At 43.7% G+C, this 24,551-nt stretch overlaps 2 protein-coding genes, 1 long non-coding RNA gene and 2 pseudogenes across 6 annotated transcripts; 1 reads left to right on the forward strand and 4 right to left on the reverse strand.

Moving 5' to 3' along the window:
- On the reverse strand, positions 1-1,380 carry LOC120705087 (annotated as a pseudogene).
- Positions 1,381-3,797: 2,417 nt separating this feature from the next.
- Positions 3,798-5,324, forward strand: LOC120701946 (protein FAR1-RELATED SEQUENCE 5-like). Its single transcript, XM_039985737.1, has 3 exons — positions 3,798-4,016; positions 4,564-5,063; positions 5,156-5,324. Exons 1-3 carry the CDS (start codon positions 3,798-3,800, stop codon positions 5,322-5,324), a joined length of 888 nt encoding a protein of 295 aa, XP_039841671.1.
- Positions 5,325-8,194: 2,870 nt separating this feature from the next.
- Positions 8,195-11,589, reverse strand: LOC120703296. Of its 4 annotated transcripts, none has more exons than XR_005686866.1 (15): positions 11,250-11,589; positions 11,057-11,170; positions 10,837-10,955; positions 10,708-10,761; positions 10,550-10,621; positions 10,341-10,454; positions 10,116-10,246; positions 9,977-10,021; positions 9,812-9,890; positions 9,628-9,731; positions 9,309-9,541; positions 9,055-9,238; positions 8,857-8,967; positions 8,471-8,782; positions 8,195-8,378 (listed from the first exon to the last, which is right to left on the reverse strand). It is a non-coding gene; the product is annotated as an uncharacterized LOC120703296 (long non-coding RNA). The 4 variants fall into 4 exon arrangements; XR_005686863.1 differs by having other exon boundaries at positions 9,977-10,036; XR_005686864.1 differs by lacking the exon at positions 10,341-10,454 and having other exon boundaries at positions 9,977-10,036.
- A 72-nt stretch (positions 11,590-11,661) lies between these two features.
- On the reverse strand, positions 11,662-12,942 carry LOC120701947. Its single transcript, XM_039985738.1, has 3 exons — positions 12,751-12,942; positions 11,982-12,658; positions 11,662-11,814 (listed from the first exon to the last, which is right to left on the reverse strand). The coding sequence occupies exons 2-3, from the start codon at positions 12,546-12,548 to the stop codon at positions 11,662-11,664; spliced, it is 720 nt and encodes a 239-aa protein (XP_039841672.1). The 5' UTR covers positions 12,549-12,658; positions 12,751-12,942.
- Positions 12,943-20,261: 7,319 nt separating this feature from the next.
- On the reverse strand, positions 20,262-21,432 carry LOC120701948 (annotated as a pseudogene).
- Positions 21,433-24,551: the final 3,119 nt, after the last annotated feature.

Raw genomic sequence — 24,551 nt, forward strand, 5'->3', positions numbered from 1 at the left:
TATTTAACTTGCAAACACCCTTACAAGAGCTCACCAACATGCAATTCAGTCGCACATGTCCGACTTACTAACACTCCATAAGGAAATTATTACCTAACAATAATGCTTGATCAGGAACCACTTTTTACAATGAAATCGAGAAGCAGGATGTACCCATGAAGCATGAAACCACACAAACACAGGTATCAGCAGGGACCAGCCCGGAATACGACTTTGCCATGGCTGACATCGTAAAGCACCTCGAACGTACGCTGGTTCACGTTGCCGAGGATTCCGGGGTAGAAGTCGTCCGGGCCTGACTCCTGGAAGGCGAGGCAGCCCTCCAGTAGAATCCCGTTGGCGACGTCGAGGTCCATCGTCGCACCGCCGCCGAACGTCAGGGCAACCGTCGGCACCGTGACTTTGCTGAAGCCGGTAAGGTTGTAGCTCGTGTCGAGGTCTCGGGTCGGCGGCAGGAGCGGGTACGCCGACATGGCGCTCTGGAAAGCACTCCGCAGCACCGCGTAGGCCGTGTGCCGCCGCCGAGGGCTAGGAACCCGGCCTCGCTGTTCCGCGCCGGGAGGCAGTACGAGAAGGCGCCGCCGTAAGCCGGAGAGGTCTGCACGACGAGCGACTCCGCCGCGCCGCCGAGCCCGACGAGGCCATCATACTCGCCGTTGGAACCGTCCTCATCGTTGGCGCAGCCGAAATGGAAATCCTTGACGGTGACCCCAGGCCCGAGCATTAGCGTGTCCTTGCTGTACACGCCCCTGGTGTGCGATCCGTCACCGTACTCGATGGCGAACGCACACTGCTGGGAACCGCCGCCGCCACCGCTCGAGATGCAACCGTCGCCGTTGTGGTCGAAGGTGAGGTTCCTGCACGCGCCGGTGCCGCAGGGGATGGGTGCTTACGTGGAAGACTTGCTCGGGTCGAACAGGGGGTCCTTCTGCGGGTAGCACGCGGTGGAGTTGCACGCCGCGCACTGCACCCACGACAGGTCCCTGCCGGTGTCCAAGAGGAGGACCTGCGACACGGCCGGCGTGCCCAAGCCCACGGTGACCACGTACTCCAGCGAGTCCACAGAGCCGTCCAGGTGAGCCGGGATGGTCACGTTGGCATCGTCGTCTGCTGGCGTGGTCACCGCGCCCTTGGACGCTCGGCTCATGATGATGTAGTTTGCACGGGCTCGGCTTCGGCGGAGCCTCTCGGTGAAGGACGGCATTCCAGAGCTCTGCAACGGCGCGCATGGTCCGTGCCGGTGCACTAGGGGCGCGGACACCATGGCGCGGCACGGCTCCAGGTTCACTGAAAAAGCATGCGGCCGGCATCATGTTATCTCCGTTATTTTGATGTGCAGAGACCGTACCAAATAAACCGAACCAAACCAGTTGTGTACCTCTTGACGTCGAGCATACCGTTGCTTCTGGCTGAAAAGACTTGCTGGTGAGCACCGTTGCAAAGCCACCATGGTCGTTGTCGCCTCCATGAGTGACGGAGTAGTAGGTGCTTAAGATGATGCACACGAACAGATGAGAGGCGGCCATGGAAAGAGTGTCTCGTTGTGCTAATAAGGACGGGATGGCCGGAAGCTTACAGATAAAGTATCCATACATGTATGTGTTGGAATTGATCATGACAGCAAAACAATAGTTGATAAAATTGCCAACTATATAATGGTTGTCATGAGCTAAGCAAAGTCCAAATTGGATTTGTATGAGAAGTTCAAGTTGACGTTGTATGACAAGTTCAAATTGACCTTGTATGATAAGTTCGAATTGAACTTGCACTACTACGAAAAGCATTTGTTGGGGCGGGTAAAAACGCATTTTTTGGGGGTGGGTAGCACACCGTTGCTAGTTCTCACTGCTAAAAATGCCTATTTGCAGGGGCGGGTAGCGAAACCGCCCCTAAAAATAGGTTTCTTGAGGCAGGCCACCCCCAACCGCCCCTGAAAATATATTTCCAGGGGCGGGCTGGAGGGTCGCCCGCCCTTGAAATTCTATTTCCAGGGTCGGGCACAACCTCACCCGCCCCTAAACAGTTTTGCCCGCCCGCGTAGATTCGATTTTCAAACTTTCGATAACGTTTCCCACTTTTTTTTTTGCAATTTGCATTCCCGTCGATTTTGATCATTAAAGTATCGATAATAGTTGGCGAAAGAGACTTGGAATATGTTCGGTAACTAAAAATTCTTACTCATACAAAATTAAATTATATGAAAAGCAAACACCATTACAATACATCATTGAAGTGCATATTGAATAAATGTTTTTCACTAATCCTCCCTAGGACCGCTACTAGTGGCAGCACGGTGCTGTTGGTTGTGCCATTCACGAAGCCCAATGTATTTGTCATCCGTTGCCAAATCTTGTGTTTTGTGAAAAAATTTGCCCCTCACGTTGACCACTTCATGCAAAATGAAACGGGACAAATCGTCGACTACATCTAAAAGTTGTTTCTCTTGGAGCACCTCTTCGTGTTGCACAGGGTGAATCTGCAGTTATTGAATTCATTGCAAAATTAAGCAAGTGCTGGTTACAGTAAAAAAAAAGTAGACATGCATATATCTGTAATAAAGAGAGTAGCCCCTTACACATTCGGGGTCCGTGGTATATCTCCCTTGCACCCTTAGATGCTCGCACATGTAGTACCCACAGTACACGGAGCATGCGGGTTGCTTGTGGCACAGGAACCTTGTGCGCAGAGTCATTTCATTTGGTTTGTCAGCGGGATGAGCTCCTCCTTTACGAATGTAGTACTTGTAAGCCCTGTTTTAAAATGAAAGAAATTGAAAGTTAATTTATATATATATATATAGTGTTATGGTATAATGCACCTGGGTGCATTCTGTATACAGAATACACCCACCCTCTCAGTTGCAACTATTGTGACCGTTCTAGTTGCAACTGGGTTGTGTCCAGTTGCAACCGGTTCTCGTCCACTTGCAATCGGGTTAGTCCAAGTTGCAACCAGTTCACGTCAGTTGCAATCGGATCTGTCCGAGTTGCAACCAGTTCATATCCAGTCGCAATCGGCATCGGTCTGAGTTGCAATTGGTTCGTGTCCAGTTGCAACCAGGTCGGTCTGAGTTGCAACCGGCTCGTGACCAGTTGCAATGTGTTCGCACCCAGTTGCAATTAGTGCTAACTACGCTACAGTCAAGTTGCAATTGTAATGTAGCTATGATAGCAACTCATAGTATAGTGATGTTGCAATTACATACTTGAAAAAAAAGTTCATCAAATATAGTCTTCATGGATCTCATTTTGTTAAGCACATTTTTTCCAACGACCTGATGCAAACGGATCTGAAATCGGAGCTACGGTTTAAGAGATATTACATTTTTCGATCCAAATTAATAAAAGATTCTCTGCATGCAAGCTTTCTGGTTGGTGGCGGATTGAGCTGTGGTTGGTTGGCGAGACCGGCGGAGGGTCTGTGCATTATCACCTTGTTATATTTTAGCCTCGAAGTATATACATACGGAAGGTATATTCTATAGCCAGCCACAAAATAGCTATTATGTGGCCAATCCACATGGCGTGCTGTGATTTACCATCGTAATGCCCACGGTCACTAACACCCGCAAGCCGAGCGTCCAGGATTCCTTTATGCGAGTAGCGCGAGCCACGCATGTGTCATGCGAGCCGAGCGTCCAGCGAGCCGAGCGGGATGATCATTGACGGCCTGGTAGTAATTAGCATATTCATGAGCCTTTAACTACCTACGTAGCCCATGCTCTCTAATTGCGTTACCAATTCCTCCCATTTTTTTAGCTTCTGTAGTAGTAAAAAATCAGATTGAAAGCTTCCAAGATGCAGCCTACTGAGCCAGCACTTTCGTTCGATTCTAGTGCACCTGAAGGAGCTTCAATGGTTGTCGTCAACAGCACGTCCGCCGCAGTACAACCTGCATCAGCAAGTGCTCCTGCACCAATGGCGCTCTCTCAGGAGACCATGGAGGTCTCGCCGTCGGCTCCGCAGGCGTCGCAGATGATGCATGGTGATGTTGCGTCCCCCTGCCTTGCAGATGTCGTAACCCCAAGGCTGATGACATGCAACGGAGTTGGCTCGATCGGGCAGGGCACATCCTGTCAATCTCTTGGGACTCCGACTAAGTTGCCAGCCGGGACATTTCCACAAGCCGTATCACCGTCGATGATGATGAATCCTGATCCATATAAGACGTACATGCATGTAAGTTTTCTCCAACCAATTGATTTAGCTTAGTATTGACTCTTGCAACAATATTATACTATAGTAACTTACGTTGATTAGTTTGATTCAATTTAATTTTGTTTATGTCGGCTGCAAATGATGAAGGTACCAGGTTGATTAGGTTGTAGGTTTCAGATTTATTTTTGGATTCCTGATCTCTGTAATAGTCCATAATACCAGATGGCATAGGTGATTTACTTTTTTTTTGCATTACGTTTCTATCTCTATAGGCATTCAGTAGGCATGGTTCATTTATCCAAAATTTGGACAGGCCTCACCAGGCTGATTTACGTCAGGATTTAAGGTTCATAAACCATCCTAATCTAAAATGTGTGTCAATCTAATTGTGTGACCATCCTTGCAGGATCCCTTGTTGCCTGCCAAAGTTGTCCCAAATGAAGATCTTCGTTTCGAGAACAGCGCTGAAGCTTACAAGTTCTACTGCTACTATGCGGGCAAAGCGGGGTTTGATGTACGGAAGACAAGGACTAATAGAAAGACTGTTGCAGAGTTTTCATGCAATAAACAGGGCCATTGGGAATTCTATAAGCCTGATGAAGAGATGACACGTGAGAAGATGTCAATGAGGTGTGAATGCAAGGCATTTGTGAAGGCTAAGAAGAACACTAAAAAGGGATATTGGTTCTTTGAGAGGATCAGGTTGGAGCACTCCCACCCATTGCATCCATCACCGCGACTAACACAGTTCATGAATGCACATAAGAACAAGGATCCGGTGATCATGGGAATTGTTGACAAGATGCAACATGCTGATGCATCCCACAATACCACAGTCAATTATTTATCAGATATGTATGGTGGTGTCCAGAACTTCACATTCACTGAGATGGACCTGAAAAATAGGTAATGTATATAATAAATATCTTGAGTGCATAATGATATAGTAATTATTTTAGAATTGAAAATTGCAGTAACACATTCTCCACATTTTATAGGAGGGCTGCATCTGCAAGGTCGGAGAGGGAGAATGACAAACCAAAGCTGATGGAATTCTTCAAGGAGATGAAGGCCCAAAATCCATACTTCTACAAGGAGGTGCAAGTGGATGAAAATAATGTGATAAAAAATGTATTTTGGAGTCATGCAAGCCAGCGGGCGGAATAAAAGGATTTTGGTGACGTGGTTACGTTTGACACCACTTATCGCACAAATATGTATAGCATGCCTCTAGCTATGTTTGTCGGCTCAAACCATCAACTTCAGAATGTAGTGTTTGGCCAAGCACTTCTGCACGACGAGAAAGCTGACACATTCGAGTGGCTGTTTAAAGCATTCAAGAACTGCATGTCAGGGAGTGAGGACCCACAATGCATACTTACTGGTGAGAACAATAAAACAATGATTTTGTTGTAATGAAATGTCATCAACTATATACATAAAGTTTTTACTAACTCTGTGATCAACTTTGTGGCTCAGACCAGGACAGCTCTATGGCTGCTGCAATACCAAGGGTGTTTCCAAATACGCAACACAGGCTATGCCGATGGCACATGCTTAAGAAATACAGAGATGAGCTAAAGAATCTGTACAAGGAGCATGAAGGTCTGAAGATCAAGCTCCTGATAGTGATAAATCACCCACTAACACCTATAGAGTTTGAGGCGGCATGGAGTGAGCTGCTAACAGAGTATGGGATAGGAGAGAATGATGCTATAAAGGGCATTTGGGAGTCCAGGCATCTGTGGGCTTCAGCCTATTTGAAGCCTCTGTACTGTGGGAGGATGACATCAACACAAAGGAGCGAGAGTGTGAACAAGGCAGTCAAAAAAAGGGGTTTTGCAACGAGGAAGACATGCATGAGTAAATTTGCTCGCAGGATGCTCGAGTTCATTCAACACACAAATCATGTCTCAGCTGGTGAAACACATTGTTCACAGGTACTGAAACATTTGGTCCAGCATATAAACTTCTTTGTAGAAGTTAGTTTATGAGCTACCTTTTAGAAATGCGGTAACTGGTCATTAATTGTTGCTAACGAAACAGGCAGAGAACTTTAGAGTGACATTGCAACCATTCGACAAACAATTGAGCTGGGTATATACCCGTGCAGTGTTCAAGAAGTACCGGGAAACATACATATATAGTACTGCATTCGGTATTGATCCCGAGGAAGGCAAGGCAAACAGTTACCTGGTAACCCACACTAATCAGTCCAAGGCATATTCGTGGTTTCAGCATTCTTTCAAAGTGGAAGCCGATGTGAACGCAGGTGAATATACGTGTGAGTGCAAGACATGGGAACACACAGGTAAAAAAAATTATACTTAGTTACATGTTAAATCATTGTCAGGAAGGAACACATGAATAGGCTAGAGCACAATTATCAATTTACAGTTTGTTTTATTACTGGTTAGTGATGAAAGTCAATGTTGTCTATTTCAGGCATGTTCTGTCCCCATCTGTTGAAAGCGTTCACGCATCTATAGATTACTAGTATACCTGCAAAATATGTGCTGAAGAGGTATAGTAGGGATGCAAGGTTCTTCATTATGTGGGACAGGCATGACATAGTAACTATGGGTCCAAACTACACAACTGAGCAATCCAGAACAACAAAGATAGTAGAACTCGCAATGGCTGCAGTGAGGGCGTGCTGTAGGTCAGCTACAGGATTTGATAGAGGATGTGATGATCTAGCTGCATTAGCTACGTGGACTGAGGCTATTCCAGGAGATTCTGGACCATCTCGAGTGGTGGAACATGAGAATAACCAAAATGTGGAAAATGAAACTAGAGAGGGCTCTAGAGCACCCCAGATTGCAAATGATTCCCAAATCTCAGATTATGCGCCGAAAGAGGTTAGAACAAAGGGTAGGAAGCGCGGGGCGCAACAAATTGATAATGGTGATGAAGGTACAACACAAGGCATCCGTGTTTGTAGCTACTATGGAGGCAAGGGACACTATATTACTGGATGCAAACTAAACCCAGACAATGAAGAAAAGCAAGCAAGCAAGGGGATGCGCTGCTTGATGGGACGGAAGAGAGGACGACCCCCACTAAAAGGCATTTGGTGGAGGAGTTTGACGAAGCTGCATGAGGTAGGCATCAAAATGGACATAATAATGGAGGCGCTAACAGTGGGCAAAGGCGATGATGTGTTTACTATATTTTGCTTATTATATTGTACATGGTTTGTTCCTGCATGCACCTTATGATTTTGTTTAGTGTGTTGACTGGGAAATTCCTTTGGAATGAAAGGTTAATCGATGTGCTCTTGTTAAATTCTTTGTATGTGTCACTCGTGGCGAAGTATTCATGTCCGCAGCGCATAGCGGCACACATATGGACCTTGTCTTTTGCCTCGCTAGCACTTTATATTTAGCTCATCACCCAAATTATTGTCTCCTGATTACATAGGTGTATCACATAATTCAAGTAAAATGAGTCACCATAGTGCACTAATTCCGGTCAACAATAGTTTGTTAGTATGCCATTGTGACAACCATATGGCTAGAGTCAGTTAAATCCAGATTTTAGTAAATGGACATCATAATTATGGGAACAAGGTGTTTTATATTTCATCTTGGACTTTTCCAATTAATGTAAGTCATAGCTATCTCTTTTCCATCATTATTGTATAACAAGTTAGGTAGATACTAGGAAATAGACTATAATTATCAGATGAAGTTGAGAAGTAGTCATCAGATGAAGTTGAGAACTAAATATCAGTCAAAATTGACAAGTCACTTATAGTTATTGGTACCCGCAGGATGCATATTGGAGTAAACACACAGCATAGTTAACAGACTGAGTTAACAAGCACAGTGACTAAGTTATGGTAATTATGCATCTTATTGCAGTAACTTATAATACAAGGTAGTAGATTGGTATAGAATCATGATAATTAACATTGAAAAGTAGTATTTCCATGCCATAGATATGGGCATAGTATTCTAGAATTTTTTTTATAGATAACTATAATTACTCCAATACAGTAACTGACAACCCTGGGACAACTCAGTCTTGTCCTGGTGGGAAAAAATTGATAACAGACTTGTTCACTTGCACACATATTTCGACGATAATTTGGAGGAGACAGGAGGGTCACAGACGAGGCCTGTATGCTTCTAGTCCAGCAGGGAGCTTCTTGATAGTGTTCAGTGGATGGTAGAGGCCGTAGAATAAGAGCTCAGACCTATACAGACGTCCGTTTGCCTACGTTTGAATTCGTGAAAAACAAAATCAGGACTTAGGATGTTGGAGGAAAAGTAAACCCATGGATATTTGGTAAAAATGGTAAGCCTTACCGTGAGGATGGGAACATGGAAAGATTCACCATTCCAAAGCTCCATGAACTTGATTGTAAAGAATCCACAATCATTCTCATGTGAGTGCATACATACGTCAATTATTGGGCGCTTGAATCGAGTAAACTGCTTGACTCTATAATCCGTGGCCAGCTGGAATAGGAGATTAAGCCTTCGAATGATCCGGTCACCGAGAACATTATGATAAATTGTGTGGTCTTCTGGACTAGAATCAAGTACATCTATCCGATCGTGAATGAAATTGATGCAGTAGACACTATAGTGGTCCTCCTCCATCACCGGCAAAAAGAACTGCATATGATAAAAAAATATTTTAGGTAGGAAAAAGTAATCACTATCATGTGAGGTTGTTTTGAGGTACTTACAAGCTTTACTTTGGTTGGGTCGATGTGCTCAATGTCACGCTGTAAAATGGCTAGGGCCGGTGGAGAATCCCACTGGGAAAAGCCCTCATCTTCCTCTATATTTACATATTCCTGCTATGCAATATAAAGCTTAGTACACAAGGATTATGTTATTGGCTGAGCACTGGAGTAGTTAAGGTGCCATTCGTGTGGACTCACCCCAATCTCTGGAGATAGGAAGACCCTGTATCCAGCACCCTCAGCCATGTGGATTGATTCATCATGGCTCAAGCAAACAACAAAGTAGGACATGAATTTGGTTGAAAGCCATTCGTCATCAACGAACGATTCGAATATTTCTTCTCCATTGAATTCTTTCAGACCGTAGCAGATGAACACATCACTGGTAAAGCAATGATTGTAAGTTTAAGCTGGTTGCATATAATGTTTAGGAGTTATTTCGTAAACAATACCTTAAACACTTTAGGTGAGGGTGGAACTTCTTCCTTACAGCAAGTGCTTTTGACATAGAAACTTTTGCTCATTGTGGATCACCTTTAAAAGGTGACACATACATGGCTGGGCGTTTGGTAAGGCATTGTGGTCTAGGAACAACTGATGGATGCTGGATGAGCTCGTTTTGAGTGCAAGGATGGAAAAGAACAGGGCCTAGGGGGTCGTCAGTTGCCATATCAGTTGCTTCCATCTGCCAACATTTGAGTAAATGTTATGACATAAACGAAATGCACCAAAAATGTATATAAATTACAGTGGGAGGTTAAGTTGTGCAACCTGATATGGTTCTGGATCGTCGGTGTCCAAAACAACACCTGGTGCTGGTATAGTCACACTGTAGTTTGAGGTTGCAGCATCAGCATTATGATGGCTTCCTGCAACTGACATGAGTAGAATACATGTGAAATGTGGGAAATATATGCGAAATGTGGGACAAACAAGTTAAGAAGAAATTACGTACTGCCAGCAATGTCTAGGCTAGTAGCTCCTTTAGCTGCAATAGGAGGCACGAGTTGATCAATGGTTACATTTATGGGAACCTGCATTTGTCAAATAAAATCTGTGTAAGATAGTTAACAGATTGTGGTAAATGTTAGAAGTGTTCATTGTAAACATCAGATGTCACCTGAGAACAGATAGGTGAAGGTTCGTCTTCAATTTCCTTATCATCCTCTATATTGTGATTCTTTTGGCGGGAGCAAGGAGGAATTGGGGAAAAGTCATGAAAGTGACAACCAAAAAAGTAATCAGGTTAAGTGAATTACATCAGAACGAGGGAAACTATCGTCATGGCTATTGTGCTGCGCTACAGGGATTGGGATCCCTGATTCTAGGGCCATGTGTTGTTCCAACTGCATAGGTGTGGCGTGGTTGATGTCTTGGTTGGTGTGGTCACCTGAAGCACAGAATATGTATTAGTGAATCTGTAGTATTTAAGGTGCCTTTATGATTGTGTGGGACTGGCAAGTTTGATTTGAAAAGGGAATTACCAGAATGCAATTCATTTGCCCTTGTTTCTAATTGAATTGGCATGTCAAACTCATGTTCAAATCCCATATTGTGCCCAGTGTGAGTATCATGCATATAAACATCACCGGCTTGAGCTTCATACAATAAGTAATGGAGAGAAAGAAAGGTTTTAAGAAATAAGCAAATTTTAGTTGAAATGTTGAAGAAAGGGGTTAAGAAGAATACATACTAGTAATTGGTAAGGCTACTGTTGTGTCTCCTTCAGCCACGTCAGGAGGTAGTACATGATCACTAGTCAGACCTGTGTGCTGTGGAATTCAAATGGTAAGATAGGCCACAGAGTGCGGTAAACAGTACAGTTGTTTACTGAAAAAAGCGTACCCTAACCTGAGAGGAAACTAGTGAAGGTTCACCTTCCATGTCCTTATCACAATGTACATTCTAATGAGAGGAGAAAATTTAGGAGCGAAGTTAAGAATGCGACCATAAAGCAAGAAATTAGTTTTATTTACTTACATCAGTGTGAGGGAAAGTTTCATCATGGGTATGGTGCAGAGTTGCATGGTTTGGCAGATCTGGTTCTCGTGCCCCGTTTTGTGCGAACCGCAAAGGCCTATCCTGATTAGGGTGGCCACCTGAAACGTAGGATATAAATGAGGGGAAGTGGCATATGTCAGATGTGTTCTTTAATTTGTGCAAATGATAACTAACATTCGATGTCGGGAATCGGGATTACCAGAATGCAACTCATTTTCCCTTGTTTCAGATGGAACCTCTTTGTCAAATACATGTTCAGATCCCATGTTATGACCATTACGGCTACCATGTATGCTGACATCATCGGCTTGAGCTTCATACATGGAATGGAAAAAAATGAATAAACAAAGATATTTAATGAAGATGACAATGAGCTGGACTCATCCCAGTACCTGTATCAGAAGTGTTGGGTTGATGATGATGATCTTGACAAATGTTGCCATGCGCCTTGTCCTGCAAAATTGCCCGCAGATTTCGTATAACTTCCTGGTGTGCATTCTGTAACATCAGTTGCCCCGTGTTCATATAGCTTGACGCTTTCTTGGATTTGGCATCAAACTTTGCCAGGGCTGCCCTTGCCTGCGACTGCCTTGTCCTGCTATCAATCTGATCCACAAATCCACCCAGTTCTGCGAGTATACTTGGGAAATAAGATGCAGCCAATGGTTCATTGTTTGCTGGCACATCTAGAAATGGGTGATGGGTCGTATAGTAGCAAGTATTGTTGCTACTCTTAAGCTGCACACGGCAAAAGTCGAGTGAAACAGTGTCATTACAAAACAACATGGATACAGGGAAAATTTTTTAAAAAATGTACAGAAACTGAGTAATAGAACTCACCAGTAATAACCCAAACGTAGCCTTCCCTTGTTGGTCCTTGGTCCTATCAGAAGAAGTGATCTTTTGTATAACATTTTGATCGAAGTACTTTGCACGAGGAGTGTTCATGTGTTCGATCTGGTGTTTGCATTGTAGGTTATCCAAATACAGTATCTATAATGAAAATTTTAAAAATATTTACTGGAAAAGTGTAGCACTGAATTGTTATAGTAATTGAAGAACAACCCAGTAATTGATTGACTAAAGTCACTGCAGACTTATGGATGACACAATGGTATACTCACAATCAGTAATATAGCACATCCAGGGAGCGATGGTGTCCCTTTCTTTGTCTTGTCAATATGATATGCATGAGCAGCATGTCTAAGGTCATCCACAACCGCCTTGCACCAGTTCATATCCGATAAACGAGGCAAGTCCCTAGTCAGGTAAATATCCTTGCATCTGATGTTGTTATCTATGCTAGGAAATAGGAGCTTGTTAGAAGCAATGATAAAGAAAAATCTTATTGCCATTTCATCATCAATTAAATTAGAGCACAGCTCTAAATCATCCTTCAAGATCTTTTGGAGATGGCTCGCGTGAAGGTCCTGTGATTCTTCAAGACCCAACATAATCTTGAGTTTGGACAGAGCCTTGGATGCATGGTTGTTTGTTTGTAGAGGTAGATCTTCACCACTATCTGGTATGCCGAGCACTTGCTTCACGGCAAAGGGAGTCACATGGATTCCCCTATTTTTGCCAAGTTCGATTACCATGCTGTTGGGGTCTAGCCTGTCGAACAAGAACTTCAATAGTTCTCTGCTTCCTATCCTCTCTGCAGATATACCAAGGAGGCCACCAAAACCCATCTCATCTTTATACGCTGGTTGAGGGTCAAGTTGTCAACAAATTTGTTGAATGTCGAAGGGGCGCAGCGAACTGTTGGAGCATGAGCATACTTTACTAGAGTCTTGGTAGTCTGGCCAACAAAGATAGAAAACTGGTTCAAAAACATGTGATCACAATGATACGAGAAGCACCTAAATGAGGAACTAGATTACTATGTTGTACCTTCGCAGTTGCATTGGCTGCTACATTTGCATTTGTGCATTGTTTCTTGAGCACACGACGCCATGGCGGGGGTTCCATGAAGGCATCATCATCATCATCACTTTCATGGAGATCCCTGCCAGTGCTAGGTCCAGCGTGAGATTGGTGCACACTCCTGGTTGGAGGCATGTTCTTGGTTTTCACCATATTAGCATCACATTGAACTTGTGGTTGAGGTCGTGCTGATGGTTGTGGCTGCTGAGCAGCATCGGCGGGTGGCCGTCCAGCACTAGTGACGGAACTTACATCGATGGACCAAATCCCTTGTGACGTTTCTGCTGAGAATGATTTTAGTCTCCCATGCATTTGCTGAGGGGGCCTCATCTCCTTCAGAAAAGGAAGTAAACAACTACTCGGGTCCTGAAACAGGAACGCACGGTTAATGTAAAAAAGTATCGCAGCTCATTGAGAATTTACTGAAAAATTGGTGGTCATCGATAATTTACACAAAGCTCTGAGGTATGTTAAACTTACTAAAATTCCCAGAAAAAATAATTTAGAAATTTACTATGTAGTGTGTTTAGTGTGAAGGGTCGATGAACATATAGTAAAATTACAAAGTATTGTGGGAGATGGTCTTGCAAGAACATATGAAAATAATTTAGTAAATAAGGTAAAATACTGAAGAGTAAATGAATACAATGGAATCGGCTGCTAGTCTAGATGGATTTTTCAAAATATGATTTAGTAGAAAGAAAATTCCTGATAACTAATCAGCAATTCAGCATGAGTCCGTGAGAATCCATATATGCAGGTGCAGTAAAATAATTAAGAAATATGCAGTCTGGTATTTTTCCTATAAGATTGGTGAATTATTGAAAAGTATAGAACGTGTGTACCTAAAATAAATCCAGGATGATACACGACTAATGAGAGAATTAAAAAAATCCAAAAACTAATGGGCATACGTGTGGCAAATTCCAAACAAGGGGCGCCATTCGTCAGATTAAATGTGGGAGGCTGAATTACGTGAATGCTTACCTCAGGGTCCCTCTCCTGGCTTGGATTTGGATCGCCGGGTCACCCTAGCAGGCATGCCGGTGGAATCTCTAGACGGATTGCACAGGCCAGCATGGGGGTGGAGGGTGGGGGTCTCAGGTGGGGGAACTGCAGGGATGCAGCTGGAATTCACCAGCGTCGTCGCCGGTGGAGGATTGGGGCATCTCCAGCAGCAACGAAGCGAGGTTCCATCAGGGAGAAGATGGTGGGGGACGAATTGGAGTTTTGTCTGGTGAAATTGGCAAGCCATTGAGGAAGCTGCGGCAATCAGGGGATCTCGGGCAGCAATGGCAGAGCGGCGGCATCTCCGGTGGGTTGCGCATCGTGCTTCCTTCCCGGCGAAGAATCAGGGTATCGGTGTTACTGTGGACAGAAATTAGGGATCGCTTTTTCTGTAATTATTGATTGATCGATGTGAGTGAGCCGTCAAGGTTGGGGTGCACGGATGATGGTGCTCAAATCGGCAGATTGAAACTGGCTACATAATTATTTATTCTGTAGCCGGCTACAGGGTAAGACATATATATATATAGTTCTCTAGAGAAATAAGCATGACATGCTTAGGGAAGATAAGAAATTCACTCACAATTGTAGTATATCTAAGAATTCTTGGTATCTCTTGGTTGACCAATCCAACGAGTCCAATACGAGAATTCTTCCGAGCTTTGGTTGTAGTTGGAACGCAATCCAGTGATTTATGAAAAAAAAAATATTACGTACGTTTTGGAGGCATGGATCGGAGCAATGGTTTATTATGAAATGGTTAATATTAGACTTATTGGATGTGGTATGACGCAAATAATGCATCCATGTCTTCCCATCGTGATATCATAAGCGATATGTAGGCCGCAACATTTGTGAAGGTCTCTTGATTAAATCTTTTTCGTTCCTTTTGTTTTGCCTTGTTTGTTTCAAATGACTTTAGGTGGTCATCATCATCCTTCATCCATTTTGGCGATGCATGCTTGGCCTCGCAAATCGTTGCAGGGTCAAGATATCGGACCTTCTTATTTAAAATAATACCCTCAAATGTTTGCATCCTGTAGAATATAATGGATGACAATTACATATTTATGCATATAATATAATACTTTATGTCGTAATATAAAATGAATTAGTATCATGAGCACTTACATGCACCAGAGTCGAACCATTTCAATACCAAGTTCTTTGAGGTGGAACATTTGCTGAATGTCTTCAAAATTGAACGTGATATCAAAGATTTCAGGCCCCTTAGTTCCGAATACATCCAGATGGTGCGGGGCATATATGGTTATGAGTCCAAGTCTACATGCCCTCTTGTACCAATTATGAAGTCTTTTCATAAAAGGAGGACAATCTGTTAGTGCCCAGCTCGGTAGCAAGTCTTTTCCGTACTCAAATTTTATAGGAGCATCGTCCAAGTCTTGAATGTCATCAACTCCAATTGACTTTTTGAACTCGGTGTCAGTACGGGGCATAGAAAAGCCCGACCGTCTGCTGGCACTAGAATTTTGTGGATTATCCTTGGACTTAGCCTTCTTAACACTTTCATCAGACTTCTTGTTTGCGGCGTGCCATCTATTCACAATTTCTGACCCTTTTTGTCCTTTTGGTAAGGCCACAGCATTCGAGGCAGCCCTTATCGTGACATCGAAGTCGGGGCCGGTGGAGTATGCTCTCGTGATCGGGTTGTTGGCGGAGCCCGTGCTGATACAGAGCCCTGTGAGGATGGCTCTCGTGGTGCTGGTGGTGATATGGGAGCCTGTGGGGATGGCTCTCGTGGTGGTGGTGATACGAGGGCCTGTGGGGATGGCTGTCGTGGTGTTGGTGATGGCGGATCTAGCTCTCGTGGTGATGTTTGTGGTGGTGGTGATGTTCGATGTGGTTCTTGTAGTAGTGGTGATGGCTCTCGTGATACTAGAGCCGCTGGTGATGGCGGAGCCTGAGGTGACAATACCTCTCGTGAAAATGGAGTAGCTGGTGATGCCTCTCATGGTTGTGGTGATGGCAGGGCCTGAGTAGCCAAAGGTACTTGACCAACCAATAAGATATCTCGTTTATGCCATAGAATGGTGGTACCGACACATTATCCAAGGCAACTCTTTCCATCTGCAGTGGGAAAATCTATCTTGTTATCCTCATAGCTTGATTTTAAGAGTTGCTCTACTTGTACACATGCATATCCGATGGGGATCGATTTTTCCTCAAATAAACCCCTAGCCGGATGCACCTGAGCCTTGGCTACTTCCTTTGTCTTTCCAGCTCTGCCAATAGGATAGAGCAACAAGCAGGGAATAGTACTCATTATGGTATCCACCGGGTATTGCTGAGCTGTGGTCGAGGCGACACTACTCTGTGCACATGCCGAACTCGCTTGGCCAAGTACCGGAAGGGGCATGACCACCATCTGTTGAAGCCCCACCTCTTGTGAGACTGGGAACATTAGTCGCCCTGACTGCTGCTGCTCTGCAAGTGTTGCATAAAATAAATCCTTGAACCTTGCTTCCATTGCATTCTCTGCTACAACAACGATTTCTTCTTTATATCAGTCATGGTTCATGTACCTAATCCGGTTCTTCTCGAACCCATCCTTGATGCTCAACTTAGAGGACATACCTCTAACACGGCCTCTATGCTCTTTGGACCCAATGGCCGTACTGAGCACATCTTTCTCCCTATTGGCTTTGAACTGATCTTTTTTTTTGAAGCTTGGCAAGTTGTAACATTCTTTCTGCCACTGCTTCGGTCTCGGGTCGATCAAATTTTGGTTTTCCTTCAACTATCTTTGGCTTTCTTGCTTCAAGCCACTTTCATCCACGGTCGTCCAATAATTCATAAGGGTCGGGCTAGCCGGCGGCTATTGCCGCCTCTCTTTCACGCCACCACCCATTGATCTTCCTTTGGTACCCACCTGGCCCAAGACGGACTTTATGTATGTTGCTCTTTGCTAGTTCAGTTTGCTTCTGGCTTAGGGCTAGAGCTTCTTCAGTGGTTTTCTGTCGAACAAACTCTTCCCATTGTGCTGGTGTGATGTCCCCGTAATCCGCAAATGGCGTTCGACCCTTCTAGACATACCGTGTATTTAGTTCGCTCTTCCACCAGCGGAAAGTTTCACCCAAACTTCAAGGAAATTGAGTTGAAAACCTCCCCCCCCCCTCCTTTTTTCCTTTTTTTCAATCTTTGGGAGCACCTCTCCCGAGCCAATAATGGAGGGTCGGGAGGAGGAAGAAGGTCAAAGATTTTTATATACATTTTTAGGGGCAGGTGGGCGGATGAGCCGCCCCTACAAATGATACTTTTAGGGGCGGCTCACCCCTTCAGCCGCCCCTGAAAATGAGGGCATTTTCAGGGGTGGATGGGGGGTGAGCCGCCCCTAAAAATGATTGTTTGTAGGGGCGGCTGACCCCCCCCCACCCGCCCCTAAAAATGGCACCCATTTTCAGGAGCGGCAGAGGGGGTCAGCCGCCCCTACAGATGCCATCTTTAGGGGCGGACTATTTCTACAGTACCCTCGCTCAATTTATAGGAACGGGTGACTTTTTGATCCGCCCCTAAGAAAAATGAGGCGTTGCTACAAATCGTTTTTGTTGTAGTGTTGTGCCCTTGATTGGAGGGACCTAAAGGCTTTGTTTGGAGTACTAAATGAAGTCTATTTGCAAAACCTCTTCAAGAATGGGTATAACTTTTTGCAACAAATCTAATGACGGTAATTAATTGATGATTGACTACAATGATGCTATAGTAACCATTCTCTAATCACGCGGTCAAAGGCCTCATTAGATTCTTCAGGGTTTCTAGCGCAGGGGTTGTGGAGTTAGTTTTGCAAACTACCTTCATTTAATACTAGTAATTAACGGTCAAAGTTTCTTAGCACAACTCGTGCTAGGGAACCAAACAGGGCCAAAACCAACTAGGGTTGTCCCCCGGTGTGCCATGCTCAATGCTGATTTTACAATCGCCCGTGCGGAAGCGAACTCACGGGCGACGACCAACGTGGTGGGCACCACCACGTCAAGATCCCACTCTCGCCTCCTTCCTCTCTATCTCTTTCCCTTTCTTCCCCTTTCCTTTCTTCCTTTCATCTCCCGACTCCCCCCACCCACCTCGGCTCCATGGCAGTCGCGGCGCGCCGGCGGCGGGGAGGGGTGGTGCAGCGTAGCTGGCGGCGACGAGGTGGCGGGCCAGTGGCGGCGACAGGGAGCAGGGGCAAGCTATGGGGCGCTGCGGGGCCGGCGGCAGGGAGGGGCTGCGCGGTGCGGCGGGCCGACGATAGGGAAGAGCGGCGCGGCTAGCCAATGGAGGAGGCGGCGAGCCCCAGACAAGGTTTTTTTTTCTTTTTTTATGTTTTTTATACAAAAAGTTTTCACTCGAGTTATTTTTTTAGTTTTGGGATGCAAAAGTTTTCACTTGAGTTTTTTTTGTATTGGATGAAAAAAAATTCTTCAATTTTTTTCTCAAAACTTCACTTTCAAAATTTTTCTCTTCAATTTTTTTCTTTCTCTGAAAAATTTTATTGGAAAGTTTTTATCAAAAAATGACAAAACATTACCAAAAAAAGAAAATATTATTCTGGTCTAAGAATCGATGGTACAGAGGCCAACTAACGGGCGACCGTAAATTAGCCTCCCCCTGTGTCATGCCACCTATATATTTTTTAGGATTTTTTATTTATTATTTGAGATACTTGTAGTTCAAATAGTGATTAGTTTCAACAAGCATGTAAAAATTCATTTAAATGATAGAAAATGCCAAATGCTTTGGAAAAATCTTGAAAATTCTACAAGACAAATTATATGTAGTCTATTACATGTAAAAAAATAAATTGGTACATACAAGATAATTATTATTATTTTGTGTGTTATTTTACAATGGTGCAATAAAATGGAAGAAGAAAAAGAAAAATATTAAATGGGCCGATAAACCTAGCTTTGCACTATGTAAGAAACGATCTATAGTTATGTGCGTAAATGTGACTGGCAGTTGTCGCCCGGCACACCTCAAGTAAAGGTGATGGGCTTCATCTTTGCGCATCACCCTAGATCATTTGAGGCATCGCTAGAAACGTGGGCCGTCACCTTTGAGAGAGCAAAGGACCTATACTACAGGTGATGCGCTACATTTTTAGCGTGTCACCTATAGTCCATACAAAAGTGACGGGCCAGGACCTAAACAGCAAAGTGACGACCTTTACTTAGCCCGTCAGTGCGTCTTGTGATGCGCTTAACCTAGATCCTTGAAAGGTGACATATTACGTGTATAGTTCACCATCTATGTGTATCTCTATCTTACCAATGCACATGTGCCTTGGAACTTAGTCTTTTTTTTGTTCAAACGTCACCGCAATCTTACATGTTCTAACAAAAGGATGAAAATTAGCAAATTGCGAGGAAACAATGCTAAGATTATTGCAATATATATAACAAGACAGAAGTTCATTATATATATATATATATATATATATATATATATATATATATATATATATATATATATATATATAAAGGGACCTACATATAGACTACGATATACATAGTCATGGCAGCTCTTTGATAACTATCAATCTTGAAAATTTCAGATTTTAAAATAAGACTGTCATATGTGAATGGACGGAGTAGTAAATGTAAAAATATTCTTGGTCATATTGTCATATTGTCCTAGGTCAAATTTGTTTAATTTGACTAAATTTATAGAAAAATATATACTACTACATATATGCACCATCAAAACATATTCCACGGTGGATTTAGTGAAACAAATTTTGTATTGTAGATGTTATTATATTTTGCTATAAATTTTGTTAAAGTTGAACAAATTTAACTTAAGACAAAGTAAATGTGATATGTAAATAAAACCCGACATGCAATGCTGACATGAACTTTAATTTATTTATTCAGTTTATGCGAGATAATGAGAACATCTAGAAGCACTTCACATTTCACAATCAAAGCAGTAAGCAACCACAAAATACTTCAGCAGGCCCCGCCTGGAAAACTGAGCTTACCACGGCCGGCATCGTAGAGTTATCTCCGGCTATAGCTGTTTGAGAGAAATTTAGCTAAATTTTTTCATATACAATTTAGCTCTTAGATGCCGCTATAGTCTATTTTTGGATATAGATAGCTAAATGGCTTAGCCGGCTATGTAAAACATTGGTAAATAAAAGCGCAGAGAGTAAACTGCAGTACATAATGAGTACATCTAGAAGCTAGCACTTCACATTTCACAATCATCAAAGCAGTAAGAAACCAAAAAATACTTCAGCAGGCGCCGCCCCGGAAACCAACCGTACAACGGCCGGCGTCGCAGAGCACGTTACCGATTATGGCGAGGCCCACGTCCGGCCAGTGGCGGAGCTGGGATTCAAATTGAGGGGGCTCATTTTCCTTTCTTCTTCCTCCCTCTTTTTTTTTCTTCTTCCTCCTCCTTTCTTCATTCTCTTCTTCACTCATACTTGAAAAATATGGGGGGGCTTTGTGGGGGGTCCATGGGTTTCATGGGAGTAGGGGGCTAGAGCACCCAACACCCCCTGGCTCCGCCACTGCGTCCGGCCCCGACTCGTGGAAAGCAAGGCAGTCCTCCAGCAGGATTCCGCTGGGCGCGTCGTGGTCGACGGTGGCACCGCCGATGAACGTGAAGGCGATCTTCAGCACGGTGACGTTTCTGTAGCCGGTGAAGTTGTAGCAGGTATTGAGATCGCGGTTGGGCCGCAGCGGGTACGCCGCCATGGCCTTCCGGAACTCTGCCCGCAGCGCATTGTACGCCGTGTGCGGGAGGCCGGCGACGACCGTGCCGGAGTCGATGATCATGCCTCCCCGGAACGCCGACGGCGGGACGGCGAGCTGCTCCCCGCCCACGCTGATGCCGGCCAGCGTCACCATGTAGAACGTCGCCGATCCAGGGAGGCGCCTCATCGGCGTGAACGCAAAGCCCGGCGTCGCGTTGGCGGCACTCGGCGGCGGCGCGCCGAGGGCGAGGAACCCGGCCTCGCCGTTCCGCGCCGGGAGGCCCGAGAAGGTGCCGCCGTAGACTGACGACGTCTGCGAGACGAGCGACTCCAGCGCGCCGCCGAGCCCGACGAGGCCGTCATACCTGTCATTGTCGCCGCGCTGGTCGCGGCCGCACCCGAAATGGAAATCCCTGACGGTGACACCGGGCGCGAGTGTGAGCGTCAAGCTGCTGTACACGCACCGCGATGGGGGCGTACGTGGAGGACCTGCTCGGGTCGAACAGGGGGTCCTTCTGCGGGTAGCACGCGGTGGAGTTGCACGGCGCGCACTGCACCCACGACACGTCGCTGCCGGTGTCCATGAGGAGGACCTGGGGCACGGCCGGCGTGCCCAAGCCCACGGTGACCACGTACTCCAGCGAGTCCACGGAGCCGCCCAGGTGGGTCGGGATGCTCACGTTGGCATCGTCGTCTCGCGTGCTCACCGTGCCATGGGAAGCTCGGCTGATGATGGAGTTCGCGCGGGCGCGGCTTCGGCGGAGTCTCTCGGTGAAGGACGGCTTGTCGGAGGGCCCGTGCCGGTGCACAAGTGGCACGGACACGGTGGCGCGTCTCGGCCCCGGCGTCACTGAAGACAAGTGCTCGTCGCCTCCATGAGCGATGTAGTAGCAGCAACACAAGACGACGATGAACAGAACCGCAGGAGGAGAAACCATGGAAGGAAAATTATCTGCGCCCTTTACAGAGATCGAGGTGAGGAACTGAGGATGATGAGCTCCAGCTAACTTGAACATCAATTATATAGGCACACGTCTCAACTTGGATTCGCCGTGAACTTGCGAAGACTGCTAAGATGAAATTCCGATTGCTTTTTTTTTTTTGAATCAACTAGTATCGAGTCATCCCTTGTCCTCAGACTACTCTTAATTAACAAGTACTTGCGATACATGTTGCTGCTTTGACACGTACGCCCGGGCCACATCTTCTGCTTAGTAATTAACGTTTACATGTTTGAATCCTAAAACATCTCCATTATTGAGGACTTTGTGTCATTGAGTAGAGTCTGTCAGCAAGCGTCTGATCGTCACCATTTCCAGTGCGGACTGGAAGTAAATGTTTCAGTGCATGCATGATATCCTCTGTTCAGTATCTACAAGAAAAAGATTAATTAGGTCCTTGGGACTTATTTACTAGCTAAATACTAGTTCTCACTACCCTAAAAAAATCATTTGCTATTAATCTCTCAGTTTATTTTGTTTTTCTTGTCTACGAAATTTGTAACCAGATCAGTCCAAAACATTTGGATTGCGTTTGGACAAAAGTTTGTTTTTAACTTTCAACACCTTAGATGCATACAGTACGTACCCAGTACCCACCTATGTTTTTTTTAATAAACTGCTCAGATAAAGCCAAGCGAATCTGATTTAGAAATCTCTCCGCGCATTAATACTTTTCAATCAAATATAATACACAAAGTTATTTAGAGTCTTCACCAATTTTTGATACAGTGGACTTCCTTTTCTATTAGACCAAGCCTGTGCAACTTTACCTTTTACAAAAGTTTTTAAATTTAAGATAAAATTTGAAGGATTTCCATAACATTTATGAAGTATAAATTCTTACTTTTGAGATAAGCTATAAAATTTAAACCTTAGTGGTTTGGTGACAAGTTCAATTAACTCAGATTGTTATACTAATTGGTCAATTTTATGTCTGTCTTTCTCACTACTACAGAATCAGTTTCTTCAAGGGCCTATCACTGCTGGCCGGCAGTGATACCCAAACTAATGGTGTGGTCGGTTTTCACTGCACGTCCGTGGTTAGACATCCATGGTGAAAATAACCCTTGTTTTCACTGCCGGATCATGGTTGGATTCGGTGGTTCAAACCTAGCCATTCACATTGAAAAAATATAACATTTGATACAAAGCCGGATAAAGATAAATTTTATATAAAAATTATAGTACTCGATGAAATCTTATAGTTCATAACTTTTCATTTGAAAATTTTAGATGCCCAAATATTCCATATAAATTCTCAGACCTATCAAATGATCTCATATATATAGAAACAAGGTCACAATCAAAGTTATAATCCTCTATGAGATCAAAATTTTATAGTTGACAATATTTTTATTTGAGATTATTTTGACGTCCAAATATTTAATATAAGATTTAGAGAGATTAATATAAAATAATAACCTCATTTACTACTCGCAAGTGATTGCATGATCAATGACAATGAGGTTATTGGTTTGCACACTATGCGTATTTGGTCCAAAAAATTTTGGCATTGGATGTTGTGATAGCTTATTGCTGCAGTCTCCTCCCTTTGACCCTATGGCGAAGTTAACAACTGTAATTCCGACACTGCCCATGCCACGGCGGCTGGGGTGGACTAGGTCCGCCTGAACGGTAGAAAATATCCTAACGACCACCCCACGATCTCTAAACAAATTATTTATCTTTTCGCTTTTATCCCATCATGAATGAAACATATCAAACCGATCATTCACTACTACAAAAACGTTGATTTGTCCCGGTTGGAAAACTCCTGTTATCCCGGTTTCCCAGCCGGGAACGCCAATCCGGGATAAAAGGGGGTGCCCTTTTGTCCCGGGTCTGGCAACTGGGACAAATGGCTGGCGCACCCTTTTGTCCCCTTTTTTTTCTATTTTTCTTTTCTCAATTCTTTTTCTATTTCAATTATACTTTTGCATTTCAATTAAACTTATGTATTGGAATTCAGTGCGTATGATCTCCAATTATACATATATATATATATATATATATATATATATATATATATATATATATATATATATATATTTGTCCTAGATAGTTTTCATATATAAATTAATTCACTTATATATATATATGTATACACATATCTATACATGTGAATTCCTTTACATATGAAAATATCTAGGACCAATATTATATAAATATTTATATATATATATACACATATGTATTATTGGAGTGCTTATATATATAATACATACATACTCATAAATAGAAATTTAATACATACACACACATATATATTTACCTAGGTATATTCGTTCTTAATTACATATATACGCGTATATTATCATATTTGCAGCGATTGTCAATATTAGATAGTCCATCATAGTAGAATTCGCCTTTTTGATCGAGGACTTACTCAACAATAAATCCGGACAATTGTTCTTGAATCGCCATAATCTTTTCCTCCGGTATGAGTTTATCGCGCATCTCCTCGACCTATGGAAAAAGGGGATAATTAATTTCGCCTAATTAAAATACGAGATCAAATATTAACAAATTTTTTACTTACTTCCTCCTCTCAATCTGTCCAGCCCTTTGGAGGACCTACCAGACCATAGATGTTCTCGCATACATAGTATGCGCATAAATTAGTGTCTTGTTTCTGCCTCATACACTTTAAGAGAGAAGAAATTATCAGGTATTTACATGAATATATAATAAAACTAATGAATCGTGCAACGAATCATCCAAGTGCGTACCGCAAAATCTGTCTTGATCTTCAATTCCTTATCAAATTTGCCTGGATGATTTTTAGCGAATTTTTTCCAAATCCTGTGCATGATTAGAACAATTATAGTCAAGTAACAAAGTGATTCAAATTATCGGTCATCGACGGAGTAGTGGTAGAATTACTTTTTCATCATGTTAAGAAGATTTTCGTATTGTTCTGGAGGTCTCCTCAATGAGTCCATAACCACGAGTAGGCTCTTCTCGGGAATTATGACAATTAGGACCCAGTGTTCACTGCAAGATTATAAGGAGGCAGTTCTTGGTAGTTAAGGTTTAAACAATTCGATTACAGAATA

This window comes from Panicum virgatum, chromosome 4K (genome assembly GCF_016808335.1).
Source record: "Panicum virgatum strain AP13 chromosome 4K, P.virgatum_v5, whole genome shotgun sequence".
In the NCBI taxonomy this organism is placed as follows: domain Eukaryota; kingdom Viridiplantae; phylum Streptophyta; class Magnoliopsida; order Poales; family Poaceae; genus Panicum; species Panicum virgatum.